We start from the raw sequence: 20,580 nt of genomic DNA on the forward strand, positions 1-20,580 counted from the left end.
GCATTCTCTCCCAGTCAACCATAGGGAAGTGTCAGAATACTCGAATGCGGTACTACTAATTATTGATATACATACATACTAAAATTACATATAAAAACGAATAAATATATATGAATAACAAATATAGTTACACATATATGATATATACTATATTATACACGAATCTGGGAATAATATAAAGCATTTACTGCTCGGATAAAGATAAAAAGTGAGCGTGAACGCTTTTTTTGAAAGACGGTTTAGTCGGTAGTCTCTTAATGGCATCAGGAAGCGCGTTCCAGAGTCGTGAAGAATGTAGGAGAAAAGAGTTTGAAGCGTAACCGGTGAGAGGGGAAAGATAATTGGAGACCATTATTGGAACGAAGGTTACGTTCGTGAGTTTCAAAAAGATAATGGAATTTACTCCTTAAGTAGTTAGGAGACTGGGGGTTTCGAAGAAGAGTGTAGAGGGTACAAAGAGTTCTAAAGTTTCTGCGTTGACGAATGGAAAGCCACTTGAGCTGAGACCGATATAAAGAAATGTGATCGAACAATGATCTAACCAGTATTATTTAGGTTTCGTATATATCACATTTCAGTAAGTCTGTAAGTAACTTGATATTCAAGTGCAGAAGTGCTGACCACAGCTTCCTACCAAAGTCCAATGCAGTTGCTCAACATTGTGTTAATATGAGTAGTTGAATACTAAAATAGAGATGCTATATATATATATATATATATATATATATATATATATATATATATATATTGTAGTTACAATATGTATATATTGATCCAATAACAGATTATATATCTGTTATCAAATATCAGTTATCCAATATATAATATCGAAATGAAGAACGCGAGCGAAATTAATATAGATTTTTATTTTATACAACTTAGAATGGCAAACCAGCTAACGGCCCCCCAGGTGGAAAGTGGTAACCGTCGCCTATAGACATGAGCAGTACCATGGACATAACAGAGTATACTGTTTCGCCCATGATACCCCCCATGCGTTGCCACTCCTGAGGACTCAGGTGTTATTCCTCTGTACCCAGTAAATTCACGCCATATCCCACCCTTGAAACCGAAACACAGCCATCCAAACACATCTGCTTCACGGTTGAAACACGAATGGGACAGAGGTACCCAAGCAATCGGCTTTTGTACAAAGTCTCCCTCTGTTAATTGATTGAGCCAACTAGTACAGACGCTATGAGTAATGAGGTTAATGACCCCATTGCTAGCAGTATACTCTATCAGGTTGACCTCCGCGTGGTTCCTCCTGGACTGCATCGTGGTTAATTTATAATTAATTCGTCACGATTGGCTACACCTATCACTCTTCACTGATGGGTACCAGTGAGTACCAGCTGGCAGGGTGCCAGCGTATACCGACAGCGCAGGCGGGATTAACAAATAACATTCAATTATCATAATTGAATGCTATCCATAAAAAAAGTCATTAATACCAACGTCTAACATTCACATCTGGGGCGAGATTGTGTGAATCACATTTCTAGCAATATACCCTGTCGGGGGAAAGGGATTGTTAGTAATGGAGACTGAGAATCCCATTGCTAGCAATATACCCAACCAGGTCGACCTCCTCGCGGTTCTTCCTGGAAACTATCATGGTTAATTCCTGATGAATTCATCATGATGGGCTAACTGGCCTGTTTTCATTCTCATCTATCATCCTTCACTGGTGCTCCGCCAGCGTATCCCGTTAGCGCAGGCGGGGATATCATACCATTTTCACGCATGAAAAAAAATACCCTGTCAGGTCGACTACCCCGTGGTCCCCCTTGGAAACTATCGTGATGAATTCCAGGTATATTCACCCAGATAAACAAAATGATTTGCTTTTTTATTCTCACCTATCATCCCTCAGTGGTGCCCCGTCAGCGCATAAAATAAGTGCAGGCGGGGTTGCCATTCCATTGTCGTCCATTAAGAATTATTGTACATTAACCTTGGGAAATAAAAATATTTAGCACTGGCACTAATATTAATATATAGAGGGGAGAGGATTGTTACTAACATTGCTGTCGTCTTTCACGTGCCTTTACGAAAATTATCATCTTTAATTTCTGATGAATTTGTCACAATATTTCACTGCTACTCCGCCAGCATTACACTATTAGCATAACAAAGAAGTTTATTTTTTCATAAAAGAAAATGGAATGGCAACTCGTATTCGTGTTAACTATATACACTGGCGGGGCACCACGTGGAGGTCGTCCTGACAGGGTACATTGCTAGCAACAGGACTTGCAGCCCGCATTACTAACGATCCCTTCCCCCCATAATAAAGGAGTTACTTATGTTAATCAATAATAAATACTAACTGCATAACTAATAATAAAAATTAAGGTTTGTGTCCTACAAAAAAATTCTATGGGACCAATTTATAAGTATATTATGCTTTTAGATAAACAAAGAATTTTCCAAATCGGTTTAGACCTGACGGAGTTATGAAGTAGCAAATATAAATAAAAATCGAATAAAGAACCTCCTTTTTGAAGTCGGTTAAAAATACTAAAATCTCAGTATTCTCCACTTGTATACCCACTCTTCAGTATTCTTATAACGTACAACACATTAGTTAGTATACAATTATTTTGCCCCAATATGTTCTCACTTGCAATTTAACTATTTGAAACTAGCGTGAATGAGAAATATAACAGAGCTCGCGGCTCACCTGAAAATAAAGGTCAGCGAACTGTAGTTAACAAGCCACGGAGAATAAACAAACATACAGCCGAAACAAGTCAGTGATAGCAGGAACAAATACAAGTGCAGCAACGTCAGTGAGGTGTGGTCATACATTGAGCGGGAGCGAAGAACCGTCTCTATTCCCCATCGTGTTTTTCCTTTTTAAAAAATAAATAGTATATTGGTCTGATTTATTTGATTAAAAAATATATGTATTAAGGTCATTAAATCATGTGTCAATATTACTTTGTAAGTAGTTTCGTTTTAATAACAAACAAAATTTAAAAGAAGCGCAGTTGTTCACACATAAGTCTTCCTTAATAATATTATAAATACGAATGTATTTGTTTGTTTGTTACCTTATAGCGCCTTAGCGGCTTAATTAATCACTATGGAATCTGGTATACACGTACTATATGATAAAAAGAAGAATATAGGCTTTTATCCCGGCTAGTAAACATACTCATATCCCGGTCTCGTGGATGAAGTGTCGTGAGTAAAAATTAGTAGTAAAACACAGACGAAACCTCTTTTTGGAAGGTGCTTGAAAAAGAGCAGGAGGAGATTTTTATTTTCATTATTTTTTTGTGTCTATGTTATATTATATCTTCTATACGTTCCATAAAAAAAGACCGACTTCGACTTTGACATATTTAGTATCACTAAAAACGGCGTATAAAAATAAGTCTAAATATGGCGAACACCATAGATATGGGACCATGCCCTTATGTTTGCTCATTTGTTGTAATGACTGGGTGTGATGTAAGTAACACAAATTAACATCAGTACAATAAGAACTGATATTTATGTAGTGAGTTCTTTTATCTGTACCAGGGGCAGACTACAAAGTCGTCGGCGTGGGTGTTTCTGTCCCATTCATGTTTCTGTTACCATTGCTTGGTATACGTATATTGATGCGTTTGGATGATTCTATTGATAGGAGAATGATAGTTTTAGCTGGTGGAGTAGCAGTGAAGGTTGACAAATGTGGATGAGGATGTAACGAACTCAATATGGTAGTTTTTAGGAATAACTATTACTATAAAATTTTTTTTTCAGGATGAAAATGGAAAGTTAACTCTGTGCTATAGTGATGATGATACATATAAAGTAAACTAAGTTAGTTCATCGTAATGAATTCACTAAGAATAAACCACGATGGTTTCCAGGGATCGCGTGAAGAACCTTGTATCGTGTTAAGATCGACCGCATAGAGTACTTTTTTTATGCAATTTGAAATGGCAAACAAGCTAACGGCCACCTGATGGGAAATGGTAACCGTCGTCTATAGACATGAGCAATTTCTAACAATGTGTCTATATTTCTAAGCTAATCCTCACTACTAACAAGCTTCTATTTTTAAGCTAGGCAGTAAAATTGCTCATTGATTTCACTCATGCTTCTATCGCCAAGATGTATTTATATGGCCGGACGTATAACATAACTGACATAAGGATGGCATAATAATAATTTCAAGTTTATTACTTTGAGTTTTTTGGAATTAATGGGAAAATAGTGACTTCCTTTTGATAACGTGTTGCCGGAAATAATATATCTGTACAGTAAATCGGTTATCGGAAGAACTAATAAATATATTGTGCCGGCTTATCATTGATCTAATGGGGTACAACGATCGCTGCCACTCACTGTACTGTAATACACTTACAGATTTGACTGTGTATTTAGAATAGAATAATTTTATTTAAACTGGCCATGCCCATATTTAGAATACTGTATGAACATACGAGAAAATATTATTTATTACACGCCGTATAAAGAGAGAGCTTGAAAAATGAAATGTTTTTGGAGTTCATGTATGTATGTTTCTATATTCTATCATAATTTCTTAATTTTCGTCATCATCATATCAGCCATTATCTGTCCACTGCTGAACATAGGTCTTCCTCCATAGACTTCCTCCTCCTCCACCATAGACCATACCTCCATAGACCATAAGGAACGGTTTGGAGCCACTTGAATCCACTATAACATACAAATACTATAACTTTTTAATGCCTGAATAAATTTAGATGCATGAGATATTGTTAGAATCCTTACATCATCCCAAATGATATAGGTAATAATGTTATTTCGAAGTTATTGGTTTTTTAATTTGCTTAACAAAATGTACTTGTTTGTATGACGGGAATAATCCCCGGAACTACTGTAACGATTTGAAAGTTTCTTTCTCTATACCCTTACTAATCTAAGCTATTTGCTACGGATGATTTCCATGAGAACAGAAGATAAATGATCGCGCAGGCTAATGCGCGGGAAATAGTTTTTTCAGTGACATTTCAAAAGCAGGAGGTTCACAATCCCTTTATATATTTTATATGAATTTTTGATCAAATCTTTTTCGCAGTAATATTATTTTATTTTTTACTAGCTCCTACCAACCGAAGTGGTTCATTCCTCGTGACCGGGATATGTTTACTAACCGAAATAAAAAGTAGTCTATCTCTTTTCTCATCCCATATAATAATGTAATATAAATAGGACTCTATTTTCCGCGCTTAGCCTCTCATTTGGGCCGTTGTGCGTGTGAGTCTTGGCTAGTACAGCCAACCTAGCTCCGCCCAGAAGCACAGAAGCTTCCTGGGATCTTCACAGGTCTCACGGAGCGACCTCACCGTTCCGAGGATTTCTAAACGTTGATGGGCCCATCCCATATAATATGTGTATACCAAATTCATAGTAATCGGTTAAGCCGTAAAGGCGCTATAAGGTAACAAATAAATTCACTTTCACATTAATAGGAAGTTGGTAGGTACCTACTTCTAAATGGCGTATTAAGATAAAGCGTACACCTGATTCTAAATTAGACCTTCAAGAACATAAGTGTGAAAACTTCATACAATTTAAGGCAGTGGTTTTTGTGTGATGCCAGAACAAACATACAGACAGAAATACTAAAATTCTAAAAAGTAATGCATTGGCACATACTGATCTGTTTAAGACCTCACATTAATTTTTTCTTAAATATCTCTCAAATACCGGCATCGTATAGTTACAATTTTATTATAATAGTAAAATCAATATCTTGTAACCAATAGATTTTACTCCTGTGTTGATTTCACATGAATTTATACAAATAATAATATAGTACAGTAGATACTCGATTGTCGTAAATTCGATTTCCTGAATATTCTATTATCCGAACTTATTCTTAACAGCTGTAATATACATATAAGAAATAGTATTATGTATTAATTGAGTGAACAGGTATTATGTAATTCATTATATTTATAGCATTTTTTTAATTTTTTTTTATACCGTATAGTCTAAATGATATATGTAAAATCCTCTATATAATAAAAAGAAATATAGAAATTTTATTGTGTATTGTTTGATTTATCTTGAAATCGATTACCCGGATTTTTTATTATACGGAATATCCCTGGTTTAATTCGAATAATCGATATTATTATCATATTACTGTGTTACTTATGTAATATATTTTTGAAGTAGGGTGTTATAAATTCTATAAATAAAGGATATAAACATATGAATACACCCATACTGTTTTGGCGAAAACATGCTGAATAGCGATCGCTTAAAACCGCCAAGTGTGTATACTAAACTTATAAATCTCATGACTCGAGTCATAAGCCGTCTGCGGCTAGGCTTTTGTGATTTAATCCTAAAAAAAACGTAATAAATATAAAATGATTGTGGTGGTCACTGCTGCGATACTAAAGTTTTTATTACTTAACCTTGAGACGTGGGCTGTTCAATTGACATTAGATACTAAACCAACACAAAATATATAATAAAAAGCCTTGTCATTAAGTTCCAGTTCTTTTGAATATTCTCGAATGCATGAAATCTATAAGAACTGCAATGGCACCTTGTAGTATTCGTAAAAAAATATTTGTCTATCTGCTGAGCTTACCTGCATCAATGTACATGCAGTAAAGCACGCTAGAGCTGTATGGTCCCTATATAGAATAGGTCACTTCTTCCTTTCCCGTAGATATTGTAAGATGTGACTAAGGAAACTTAATGGTCCAGGGATGGGCAGTAGTGCCTCTCCTTAAACGTAACCAAGGCCTAATTGCGGTTGTCAATCCGCCTACCAAGCGTGGCAACTACTGGCAAGATCTCTCCAATAGAGGGAGGTCTATTTTCAACAGTGGACAGATAACGACTGGTATGATGATGTTGATGACACTAACGTCACCTTCAAAATATAAGTACTTACGTTATTATTCGCATTCGAAATGTGGACATGGAGGAAAATGGAAAGGATAAGCTGGACAGAAAAACTAACGAATGAGGAAGCCCTGAAAAGAGTGAACGAGAAAAGAACATTAATTAAAATAATAGAGAATAGAAGCAAAACAGACAAAATGCTGGGCCGCCTTATACGACATGACGATTTTTTTAAGAGCACAGTAGAGGGAAAAATAGAGGGCAAAAGAGGACGACCGAGGAATAACTACATGGGACAGATAAAAGAAACACTAGGTGTCATGTCGTATAGGGAGGTCAAGGATATGGCCTGAGATAGAACTGGCTGGAAGAAGATGCATGAATTAGTTGCACCGACAAGAGGAAACTTTTAAAGGAATAGAAAGACGTTATTACAATAAAAAGAATATGGACAGTAAGCAATATACAACAGTCATAAGTATATTTATTTATTTAAATATTTTGCTTCTACATATTTAAAAAATAGGATAGTTTTTATCTCGACAGGAAATAATTAAAGATTGTGACCCACAAAAAAACCGATTTCTATTGTGACAAAACCAGTTTTTTTATTTAAAAACTAAACTGCTGAACCGATCTTGGTAATGTTTCTATAGGACTAAACTATAAGTATATCTTTTTAATTTTTTTAGTTGGTTTAGAACTGACAGAGTTTTTTTAATAGGTGATAATGGTATGGTAACCCCACCCGCGCTGTCGGTATACACCGGCGGGTCCACCAGTGAAGAACAATAGGTGAGGATGAAGCAGGTTAGTTAGCCCATCGTGACGAATTCAAACAGAATTGTTCACGATGGATTCTAGGGGGAACCGCGTGGATGTCGATCTAATAGGGCATATTGCTAGCAATGGGGTTGTCAAACTCTATTGCTAACAATTCCTTTCCCCCCGAACTGGCAGAGTTATGACGTAATAAACATAAAAAAAAAATACAACCGACTTGAAGTCTTTCTTCTTTATGAAATTGGTAGAAAATAGAGCCGGTAGGTGATGGTAGGGATAACACAACATTTGCTAGGTCATAAATCTATTATTAATTTGTATTATTAAAAAATACAACAAAAGAAATCATAAATGATTTACTGCCTTATTGCTTATGTCTTAAAGGTTACTAGTACTTTAGGTATTTTGTGAGCACACTTAATGGAAGTTATACTAAAAAATATAAATTAAGTATAATTTCTCCATTTGGCATGTTTACAAAAGAAACAATATGGCTTTATGTGGTGACTATACTTCCGTACAATAAGCCACTTAATTTAAACAATTTGAACCGTGAAGAAAACAAACCATTTTTCAAAAGCACAAAGAGTCGTAAAGTTTCGAGCAGTAAACTGGGACCGAACAGAAATGTCTACAACTTGCGTAAGTAGAAACTTAGGTACTTGAATATTGAGGGTTGGATTAGTAAAAAAATGAAAAAAAATTATCGCACAGTATTTAGAAAAAAAAAAACAAATGAAAAGCGCTGTACACATAGTTTTTATTTGATTTTACCAGAGGGAGACTGTACAAAAGTCGTTTGCTTAGGTACCTGTGTCCCATTCGTGTTTCAACCATAAAGCAGTTGTGTTTGCATGGCTGTGTTTCGGTTTAAAGGGTGAGATATGGCGTGAATTTACAGGGTATAGAGGAATAACACCTGAGTCCTCAGGAATGGCGACGCATGGGGGGGTATCATGGGCGAAACAATATACTCTGTTGTGTCCGTGGTACTGCTCATGTCTATAAGCGACGGTTACCACTTTCTATCAGGTGGGCCGTCAGCTTGTTTGCCATTCTAAGTTGTATAAAAAAACATAAGAGCGGTATATTAAATCTTTTCAACCGACTTCGAAAAAGGAGGAAATACTCACTTTGATTATATTTTTTTACTTTCTTCATATTCTTCATAATTACGTCATATACAAACCGATTTGGAACGCTCGGTTCAATTCAAGTTTAGTTTAGTTTTTAAATTAAAATACCTAAAAAAAGAAGGTTCTATTATTAAAATGACAAATTAAAAGAAGCAGAAGAAAGGGCAATAAAGCGAAACAACGCCAAGTAGCTCAAGGATTATGTGCAGAAAGAGGCATGTCTCTCTCATATAATATTACACTATATGTGTATAGTGTATATTGTATTAACATAATACGTAATAACAGGGACGTCGGCGGCGGGCATTTGATTTCAACCCTGCCAAAAGGACTATATTTTCAGTCGGAAAATATATTAACACGCGCGATGAATATTGTATACAGCTTAGAATAATTTGGTTTGGTTGGTTGTAAACACGAAACGAATGTGAAACTCATGACGTATGTTGAAACTTTTGTGATTTGTTTATGACTAGCTGTATCCCGCGGCGTCGTCTGCGTGAATCGGTATATAAAGTATTTCTAGGTGGTAAGGTAGAATGTAACCTACCCGTGTATCTAATTACCCGTGTATCACTCAAATCCGTTCAGTAGTTTTTGCGTGAAAGGGAAACAAACATCCATCCATCTATCATTACAAACTTTCGCATTTATTTTGTTAATAGGATTATAATTATAATAATAATAAAGCCTTTATTTATTTATTATTATTTATTTATTATTATTTATTTAATTAGATCATTCTTAAAAATGTACAATTCTAAATGTAAATAACGCTTTAATTTATATGAGTATGAATAACTTACCTGTACACAATAATCTATGTACAAGACTTGAATTGATGGCTTATATGACAGAATCTTTCTGTAGGAGCTGTCAATGAAGGGTTTGAAGGGTGGGATATGGCGTGAATTTACTGGATACGGAGGAATAACATCTGAGTTCTCAGGAATGGCAACGCATGGGGGGTATCATGGGCAAAACAGTATACTCTGTTATGTCCATGGTACTGCCCATGTCTATAGGCGACGGTTGCCACTTTTCCATCAGGTGGGCCGTCAGCTTGTTTGGTATTCTAAGTTGTATAAAAAAAAAACAACTCCTCATAGTGAACGAATGAATTAAAGCTTTATTCTTCTTTTCAAAGAACGACAAAAATTGCGAAGAGGAATAATACGTATAAAAAATTAAATATTAAATGGGGTATCACGAGGAGATAGACCTAGCATTTTTTAGGAATGGGACTTGGACCTTGCTACTGACAATCCCTTCTACCCCTGTAAATGAGTGATAAAAATAAATAGTAAATTATCTGATTTTATAGTATTGAAAACTCAACTTTTCTTAGTTCTTAGCTCTTAGACTTTAAAAAGAATTTTCTTAGTTGGACTCAATATAATTATACCTTCCTCCAGTAGATTGTGGCATGAATAATTTTTATCTTTACTAATATTATTAAGAGGAAAGATTTGATTGTTTGTTTATAACGGCTAATCAAAAACTACTTCACCGATTTCAAAATTTTTTTCATCTATAGAAAGCTTCATTAGGTAATGACCCGTATGGTACCTACTTGTGCTATGCCGTCCCGGATCACTAATCATTTATATATGGATATTTCTCGATTTATTTTTGCGTCATTACTAATTTTATTTCTTCAGTTGCTCAACGTTAAATTATATATGTTATCTTAGTTTTGTATTCACCCTTGAAAGTTATTATTAAACATACATTACTAACTGACTAACTTTGCTCGCGACATCCCTAACGTAAACTTGATTACGTCATAAAAACAGATAAACAAATTAAGTTTGATTTATTACGTCCTTGTGTGACAACCCTATCAAAATAGGGTGCTCGTGAATAAAGCTTTTAGCTTATGCTTTTAGTCTAGTATGTATGTATGCCGGATTAGTATTTAACATTGTAACGGGAACCTGTATCTTTACCTATATGAATTATGACAAATGTATTCATCTGAGATTATAGTCTATATCAGGGGTTTCTTAATAATAATTATTATTATTATTTTATTTGCAATGATTTTGGGTATAAAACATAATTTTAACATAACTTTTAAGACAACGGAACACCCACCAAATACTTTTTACTTTATGAAACCCCATATCAAACGATTACAAATCAAATACACTGTAATTTGAATAAAATAATAGTTTTTATTAGAAATATTTTAAATATATAACACTTTATAGTTTCCTTTAATTTTTAATGTGAAGAATGAAATTGTTTCAATGTATAAATAATTTCGCGGAACACTGATGACTTTTTTACGGAACCCACTTTAGGAATAAGTGGTCTATATAAGCAGATTTGAATTAATCTAGTAAAAGAAAACAGTTTAACAAACATTCAAAGTGTGATGTGAGAGTGAGTAGTCTGTACATTGACTCTTTCGTGAAAACTACCTGGGGAAGTAATCGTTATATCAGTTTTATAATATTGCCTGTATTATTGTTTATTATATTACCATGAGAAAGTGGTGGAAAAATTTATATTAAAATTTTACAAATGAGTTGCTATAAGTTCAATTTAAAAATTGTATAAGTCTATATCATCATCGTCATCATATCAGTCTTTAACTATCCACTGCTGAACATAAGCCACCCTTTGGAGGGTTTTGCCAGTGATTGCTATGCTTGGCAGGCGAATTGGCAAGCAATAAGTCTATATCTTGTATCGAAATTGGTCAAATTATGAGACTTGACCCCTCTGTATAAATGAATATTAATATTCTGTGACTTTCTGAGCGAATTAGTATAGGTACAAAGTATCTAACTTACTCTATGTATTCATTTAAGTATTGTATTGTATTGTAAAATCTTTATTGTACATAATTTATATTGGATACTTTAAAAGATTTAATATATTATCCGTAACTTTTGGGATATATATCTCATCTATATAATGTTAAGAAATGTGTAATTTTATCAGATTTCTCCCTTAATTTAAAAATTGCTTACAAAATTTTAGAACTCATTCATAAATTAAACCTAAGTAGATCTAATACTGCAATGGATTCACGTTGGTTTACGGGGCAATGAAGAAGCAGATCGTTTAGCTAAACTGGGCATAGAGAAAGGTAGGGAACATCAGTCATTACAACATTTTACTGATAATATATCTAAATTCAAAAGTTTATCTCAAAAAGATTGGAAAGAATATTTTAACGAAATTTCCATTTGCAACGCATTTCAGGTCGTCACTCCATTTGTGGGGGGTCGTCCTACACTGCGTTTACCCGTACGTAGTAGAATATATAGTTTCTGATAATAGTAAGCATATAATTTTAAGTAGATATTGATCAGCAGTGGGCAATTATTAAAAAATATTATAATATATAAATATCAAATAATAAAGACGAAAATGAGATATAGAATTATGTGTATATATATTATTTTTCAGTCACAATGCACCATCTGACACAATTACGTCACGAATGATAAATGATTGGTTCCGTCGATTGATTTACGATGTTCCGATTAAACGGAATCGATTTAAATTCATTTTGCGAAAGTAACAACTCTATATCATGTCAGTATGATATAGCATAGAAAAATATAATAGTAATGTAGTTTTCGGCATGTTCGAAGTTACTGTTCCCATGTAGATATCGTTTTATTTCATTAAAATCCTAATGAATATTATTAATTTGGGTGAAATATATTTCATTTCAAACTCGATATCATTTTTTTTCTTGTACTTTTACATTATGGAATCGATCAAGACTAAATTGAACGAGAGATTTCATAAACAAATTGAATTTAGAACGCAAAATCGTTTATAAGCAGAATATTGTTCCTTAAAAAAGAAACAACATTTTCTAAGAGATCGGACCCATACTGGAGTAAATGCTATTCATTACTATAACAGTTATTATAATCTGAAAAAATCACACTGTACACGAATTATCATAATAGGGTTTGCTTTGTATAACCCGTCGATATAAATGTACTAGATATTAACATTAAGCTGTCGGCGTGAGAGGCTTATTAAACTCGGCGTGTTGTACAGAGCAAATCCGTGTTAAATAATACGTGTTAGATGTACTTTTTAGCACTCCAGATCCGGTGAATATATCATGAAACAAAGCGAAGAAGTTCTATAAACAGCTAACATATTGCTTCCACGCTATTAACATCTTGTAATCGTCTTTGAAACTATACATTTCTAAAGCGAAAGTACGTGTATAAACTGTTTATGGGGTTCACACATCTTTCATATGGAAGGTGCAATCTTTTATGGTATTGCTTTACCATAACAAAATGAAATCTATAAGGCTTTGTGTAGGGTCTTTGTGGCTTCACTTTCTATAATTATGTACGCAGGTAAATCACGTGTTCATAACAAAGTATCTGATTACAATTACCATTTTATGGTGAACGTCGACTGTGAACCATAAACTGTTGTCACCAGAGGGCGACAAAATTAATGGAGTAGTAATTTTATCACGATTTAAATTATCTTTTTCTACGGAGTTAACTTTAGCCTGCAATAAATCCCACTTTATTGTTTTATTAGTATACTATAATTTAAATATATTCTCTATTGTTTCAGGATTCCACTCACTAGACAGCGCCAAAGAAAACATGGTGATGAGCCATAATTTACATAGGTCAGTAGAATTATGATGTGTTTATAACTTATATCGACATTGTACATAAAACACCATCTAAATAGGTGTTCTGTTTATTTTTATTATGTAATTTATGATCTTTTTTTAAAAGCAAACCTTAGATTTTAAATGAACATTCCGTTTTACGCGGAAATCATGTCAAAAAAGTAGATAAACTAAATCAAGCAAAGCAATTATTCACCACTCACATGAGTGATTAAGCTTATTTGCCAAACGTAATGAATCAGTGTTTGCTCACTACATACTGAGTATAATACTTAATTTTTTTTTTTATTTAGATAGCTGTTTGAGAACAGTTCTAAATTTCACTAAAGCTAAATTTAGAAGGCAAAAGAATTACGACAATTAGGTTTGTTTTAACCCAAGGGAGACCTTGTACAAAAGTAATTAAAAATTAATTAGTACCAGAGGGACATGTAGGCACAAAAGTCCTCTGCTTGGTTTTGTCCCACTCATATTTCTGTTTCTAAATAGTTTTGCTTGCATGAGTGTGTTTCTATTTAAAGGACGGGATACGGTAGTGAAATTACTGGGCACGGTTATAACATTTTTGTCCTCAGGAATAATAGCACATGAGAGATGTCATGAGCGTCAGATTGTGCTCTGTAATACCCATGGCGTCATTCATGTATAAAAGCCTCGGTTACCATTTTCTATAAAATACCTACAATTCATTTTCCATTTCAAGTTGCAAAACAAAACTGCAATTAATTCTTCATTGTCTACGTAATTATAGTAAGCATAAATACCGGTCTATATTTAGGTTTTATAGTATAAAACCTAAAACAAACGGAAACTTTTAGGTCGAGTATGCATTAATCATGCCATGGACAACGGACGTCTATTGTTCTATTAGTTTTATAAAAGCTATTTAAAGTACAAACAATACATTTTGCATATAACGGAACGGGAAACAAACGAAACTGAATTGGCGGGAAATTGAGTTGTGTTGTTTCTGACAGACACAGACTGGTAAAACGAGAATGTCATTATTAAAATCACTCAAAAAAGATTACTGCAGGGCTAGTAAGGAATAAAAATCGGTGAAACTAAGGTAAAAATAGAGGGATGAATTTTCATACGTATTACTTACTAGTTTTAATCCGTGGCTTCATTTGCGTAACGGGGATATGACCAGTAACCGAGATAGAAGTCTATACCACTAAATTGCATGTAGAAAGCCCGTTTTTCTCCATCCAATTTAGTGGTATACCAAATTTCATAATGATTAGTTAAGCGCTGAGAGTAAACAAACTTATTTTCACATTTACAATATTAAGTAAGAATACTAAACTGTTTATCATATTCTAAGTTTTACATGTTGATAATGTAGTATAGTTTAGATTTTTTTTAGTTAAATAGTAAGGAGAAGGTTCCTTATTTGACTGTATTTCTTTGTATGTACATATAACTTTGTACATTATGTGCCGGTTTTGAAAATTCTTATTTTAACTGAAGAGCTTTATTTATTTTTTGAATCTACATTATTACTCATAAGTATATTTAATTGCATAAAAATATATAATAGTTTTGGTACATGCATAGTTTCTAAGCAGTGGGGCATATACTTGTTTGCTGAAAGTAGGCTATTGATAATATTTTGTCAATGAAATTCAATTTTATGATTATAAAAAAATCGCCAACTCTAAAACCCAGTCAGCCTACTCAGCTTGCTGCAAAATCCGCCACCGGTACTGTCATTTTATGATTATAACAATATCCGTAGGTAATTATTATAAAAGGCCAGGTGATCTTTACATTACAGGCCGGATTGCGCCGGCGCACGTGCACGTGCGCTAGGCACCGCGTTATTGTTGATAAAGGCAATGTAATAACAATTGTGTACAAACATAGTGATGTTGATCGAGGTTATCGATATTACAGGAACCGACTAGTGGGGTTATCGATCTTAAGTTTCGTTAACGTCCACAAAACATCAGTACCTATATATGTATGAAGAATACACACATAATTTTTTTTAATGGGTGATAATGAAATGGTAACCCCACCTGCGTTATCGGTATACGCTAGCAAGGCAGCAGTGAGGGATGATAGGTGGCAATGAAAACAGGTCAATTAGCTAATCATGACGAATTCAATTAGAATTAACTACGATAGTTTCCAGGGGAAACCGCGTGGAGGTCGACCTGATAGGGTGTATTGCTAGCAATGGGGCAATTTGACCCCATTACTAACAATAATATTTTTTACTATTATATATTTATAATTTGTAACACAGATTTAATACCATAAATATAATATATTTTGATAATTTAGCTATCAACTGCGATTATATAGTTCCGAAAACTCTAATTTCCATTCTTTATAGATGTAAAAATGAATAAAATGACATCGTAAATGTTTGTACATGTTGAATGAATAGAAAAAGAAAATTAAGTGTTTTAAAAAATTAAATTTTGTACTTAAATTTGTATAACATAAATAAATATATTATAAATGCTATATAAATTCTGAATTTATTGCAGGGAGTCCGTGGCTCAGGACCGTTCATTATGGTAGTCTATGGAGGAGGCCTATATCCAGCAATGTACGGATAATGGCTGAAATGATAATTCATAAATTCTGGAAAGAATCAGTGGCTGCAAATGTGACAAAATTAATATGAAAGTAAACACTGCGATTGCGAAATTACTATCTGTCCAGAATTGTCTAAGATATTGCATGACGTACACATACAAATTGTTACAATATTGTACACCGCTCTACCCGTTGACTTTGTAACTCCTTTTCACTTTGGATTTGCTGGAAGAAAACTCTTTTAGTGCTAAACTCGCCTTTGTACATTTGGTTACTTTTGGTTTTTATGTATAATTGGTCTTCTTTTCATTTAAGAGTTTCCTCTTGTCGGTGCAACTAATTCATGCATCTCTTTCAGCCAGCTCTATCCCAGGCCATATCCTTGATCTCCCTATACGACATGACACCTAGTGTTTCCTTTGGTATAATTGGTGTGTACAATAAAATATTAAATATTAAAATATAAAGGCGAATAAGGAACCATCTCTTGAAGTGGCTTGAAAAAAGTTCAATTTAGTTATCGACATTCTGTCTCCCGACTTCCTGCCGTTGAGAGTCGTGACTGTGCAGTGGTGCAGACTGACGCACTATTAACACTTAGTTTATTAAATGCAGTCCAGTAACGATTTCCTGTGTTTGGATGAGGTCATATTACCGCTAATGAAATTGAAGGGACGGGCTTTTAATAAACTGCATACAATTTTTTTTTTAACAAAACTATTTACTTAAACATAATTCTCTCATTAACATCATCCCATGCCTACTCATTTAAACGTATCTGTTAAATCATTATTTTTTTGTTGTGTTTAAAACATTTACCTATGTGCATACATACATATCGTAATTTCTTTTGTTTTTATAGGATAAACAAGAGAAATTAAACTTAAAATAACACTAATATACTAAACCTCTCGACCGACGTGGTTTCTCCTCTTTCTTTTACTTAAACACAGAGGATAAAATGCATACGGCTCAGATGATGGCGATTACCGCCGCCCGTTGACACCGGCAACATCAGGTGCTGCCGGCCTATCTCTTACTTATACTAACACTTGTTGCATTCGTCACGATGGGCTAACTGACCTGCTTTCATGCTCATCTGTCACTGGTACCCCGCAGTGTATACCGATAGCGCAGGCGAGGTTACCATTCCATTATCATCCAAAAAAAAATATGCCTTCTGTTAGCAGGGAACTATTGAAAGGTGATAGTTGAGGATGAAATTAGGCAATTGGCTGATAGTAATGAATTTACCAGACATTTTCCAAGATATCCCTTTCTTTCCGTAAGTGTCGTAAGAGGCGACTAAAGGAAGTTAATAGTCGAGGGTTGGGCAACAGCGTCCCTCTTAAAACATCACCAAAGCCTGACTGCGGTTGCGAAGCCGCCTGCAAAGCGTGGCAACTATTGGTAAAACGCTCCTTATGTTCAACAGTGGACAGTTAACGTCTGAGATGAAGATGATGATGATATCTAAAATATGCCCATGGAAGGTCAACTTAATGATAATAGGTTTACTGTCATTACTAATAATCCCCTCCTCCCCTACTATCTAGGTTATTCTTTATTCTTTATTGTACACAAAAGCGAGCTTATTTCCAATAGAGATTTCTTCCAGCAAACCCAATATGAGAAAACTGACAGTTCATTAATACTCGTAGTTACAGTCATACATGTGTACCAATCGACTTAAATGTTATAGTTAAAAATAAATAAATAAAAATATATATATAAGTAAATACATATAAATAGATAGATATATATTATATATAATACACAAATATAATAAGTCCGTACATCAGCATTGTGAGAGGTTCTTCAGACGTGATTTGAAAATCCCAATGCTTGGGCTATTTCTAATTTCATGAGGAAGGTTAGGTGGAGAAGCGTAATTATCTTAATATGTAACATTTTGTTCTGCCAACTGTTATTTTCACTTCACATAACATGTAGGTCGCGTCCATTGCCCACCGTGCCTAGACTAAAGTTAGGTACAATTTCTGTCCCAATTTCGCTCTAATCTCCCACCCACGACGGACACGAACCGATCAATAGAGGGTCTGTACAAAACTCTTATTTCCATACCGTAAAGATCATTTTTCAATATCACGAAGGCCACAGTCCTTTGGGAACTTCAAGCTGCAATGCGCTTGCATCTTTTATAGCTAAAATTCATTCAATTATGAAATTATATGGGCCATAACGCTATAAGTTTTATGCTGTTAAAGTTCTATAAAATATTAGTAAACTTAAAAAATACTAATAGGTTACATGCTATGAATAGCCACATTGTTTACAACGCGAGATAGTTTGCATTGTGCAACAGACTTCATAAAGGAGGAGAAAGCAGGAGCTTCTCGTGTCGACTGTATTTTTTTAAATTACGCTATAACTTTGCCAATTCTCGTCTATTTTTAAATTTTTCAATGATAGTAGGTACACACTGTCTACGCAGGTATAAATATTTAATTTTGTCAAAATTGAATTTAATCGAATAGAATAGAAGTAATCTTTGTTTAAATAGATTTGTTTACAAGTGAAATTGTAGGGTACGGAGGCATAACCCCATAATGCTCAGAAATGGCAACGCGTGACGGCTACTATGGGCATAATAGTGTATTCTGTAATGTCCATGGTACTCTTCAGACGACGGTTACCACTTTCCATCAGGTAGACCGTTAGTTTTTTTGCCATTATAGTAAGTGTCATAAAAAATAGCTCTTTTTAATGATAATTTTTTATGATTCGACTGTTGGGTTCGGAATATTGTTATCTGCTGGGAAGAACCTGTATCTTTGTTATTTTTATTTACTACATTATATTTTATTCATATTATCATAATTTAATAGAGAAAATCAAAACTCTAAAAATGCCAATTTTAATTCTAACGACGGCCTCTGGAAATTGGATCGTAATGTAATTATTGTTTAGATATTCCTTTATTATTTGTACATTTAACCTATTTAACTAGAAATTATCCATTTTGATAGTCACAGTTTTAATTCGCAATTTTATAATTAATTCTTTTTTTCTTAATTTCTTATATTAAATCAAACAAGTAAGCTAATTTATTTGTCGTTATATTAAAATAACTAAACTATGCTCTATTTAACTATTAAGTTAAAATCAATAAGTAGGGGGAATGGATAGTTCTTTTCTATATAAATTTTATTTTACGAGACCATAATACCTAATGACAGCCGGTGAGTAAATAGTCATATCCACACAAATATATTTTCAGGCGTGGATTCTTTGGCAGACGGCCGAAATGGCGCCCAGTTCGAGCGAGCGTCGCGGCGCGTCGGCCCGCGCTGTCTGACTCATTCGAATTTCGAATACACGATTCTCGAAAATGATTATAACTTTTTAATTTATAAAAAAAAAAAAATCAATCCATAAACAAATTAGCTAATTTTAAAAGTAGAGAATATAGTTAGTTTTTAGAGTTCGTTGTACAGTAGTTTAGTGTTTACATCCGATTTTCAAGCGAACTCGAATACGAAAGTGAAAACAGTGAGAGTGGACGGTTGAAGTGCTAATATTGTTTATTGTTTTCATCACAGGATTTACTCGGTTACTAACTAAGAATAATATTGTCAGTTCCATATGGTCTGTAATATAAATATTTTGACTCATCCATAGCCAAAGCAAAATGTAGATTTGTATTTTGTAGTAGGGATAACACTTTACCAACTTTTTAACTTTAGTATAATATTACGAGTAACTAGACGGTTGATTCAAGAATTTTAAAATACTCATTAGCTATATATATAACTATTTTTTTACTACTATGGTGGCAAACTAACATACGGCTTGTCTGATGGTCAACGGGTTTTAGTATTATATTATCTGTGCCGTAGCCTATGAACGGCTGTAACACAAGAGATGTAACGTGCAATTTGTCGACCCTTTTTGATGAGTCGAGGAAGAAGAGTGTCGCAGTGTTCAAATTATGGTTGCTTTTTTGAAAAAGGTGTTCAGTTTCATGAATACTAAAATATTTCTCTGAAATTTTGTGAGGATTTCTGAGTTATTAAGTTTTTTGTAATGTGTATTCTACATTTAAGTAAATAAATTGTTTATTAAAAAGAATCATGTATCAATTGTCAAGTAACAAACAAATTGGGAAGTAGCTATCTAATAAAATGCTGAATAAATACGGTACAGCGGGTCTACCATGAAATGAAATTTCGAAATTTCGGACTCAATTTCGTGTTTTTGTTTATACCAAAATCGGACCAATAAATGGAGTTTAACATTTCGTTTGTCATACATCCTATCATAAAAGTCCAAAGGAATAATATTTTAACATTTTTAATATTTCCAAACGGCATGTATTATGTAATTTTAACATCAAATTTCTGTTTCGTTTATCTCCGAAATTTCAGAAAACATTTCATAGTAGGCCCTCTGATTAAAAATAATCAAAATAAAGACCTGGGCAACCATGCGTGTCAGATAGGTACAGAATATTTGCTACCGGAATTCGCTGATTAACAACTAATGAATGCGTAATATATTTGCCTAAGGTATATATATATACCTATGTATAACTATCTTTTACACTTGAATCATAGATTACATATAGATCTTGTGAATAATGTGACTGTGAAT

At 33.8% G+C, this 20,580-nt stretch overlaps 1 protein-coding gene across 1 annotated transcript in view; it reads left to right on the plus strand.

The window, feature by feature from the left end:
* The window catches only part of LOC113520233 (tight junction protein ZO-1-like), a 133,163-nt gene that overhangs the window by 21,226 nt on the left and 91,357 nt on the right, over positions 1–20,580 (plus strand). The window contains 1 exon segment of the mRNA XM_052901048.1: positions 13,350–13,407. Within this exon segment, the coding sequence (XP_052757008.1) occupies positions 13,350–13,407 (58 nt within the window).

The sequence above is a fragment of the Galleria mellonella genome, unplaced genomic scaffold (genome assembly GCF_026898425.1).
Source record: "Galleria mellonella isolate WM207_F2 unplaced genomic scaffold, CSIRO_AGI_GalMel_v1 utg1267, whole genome shotgun sequence".
In the NCBI taxonomy this organism is placed as follows: Eukaryota; Metazoa; Arthropoda; class Insecta; order Lepidoptera; family Pyralidae; genus Galleria; species Galleria mellonella.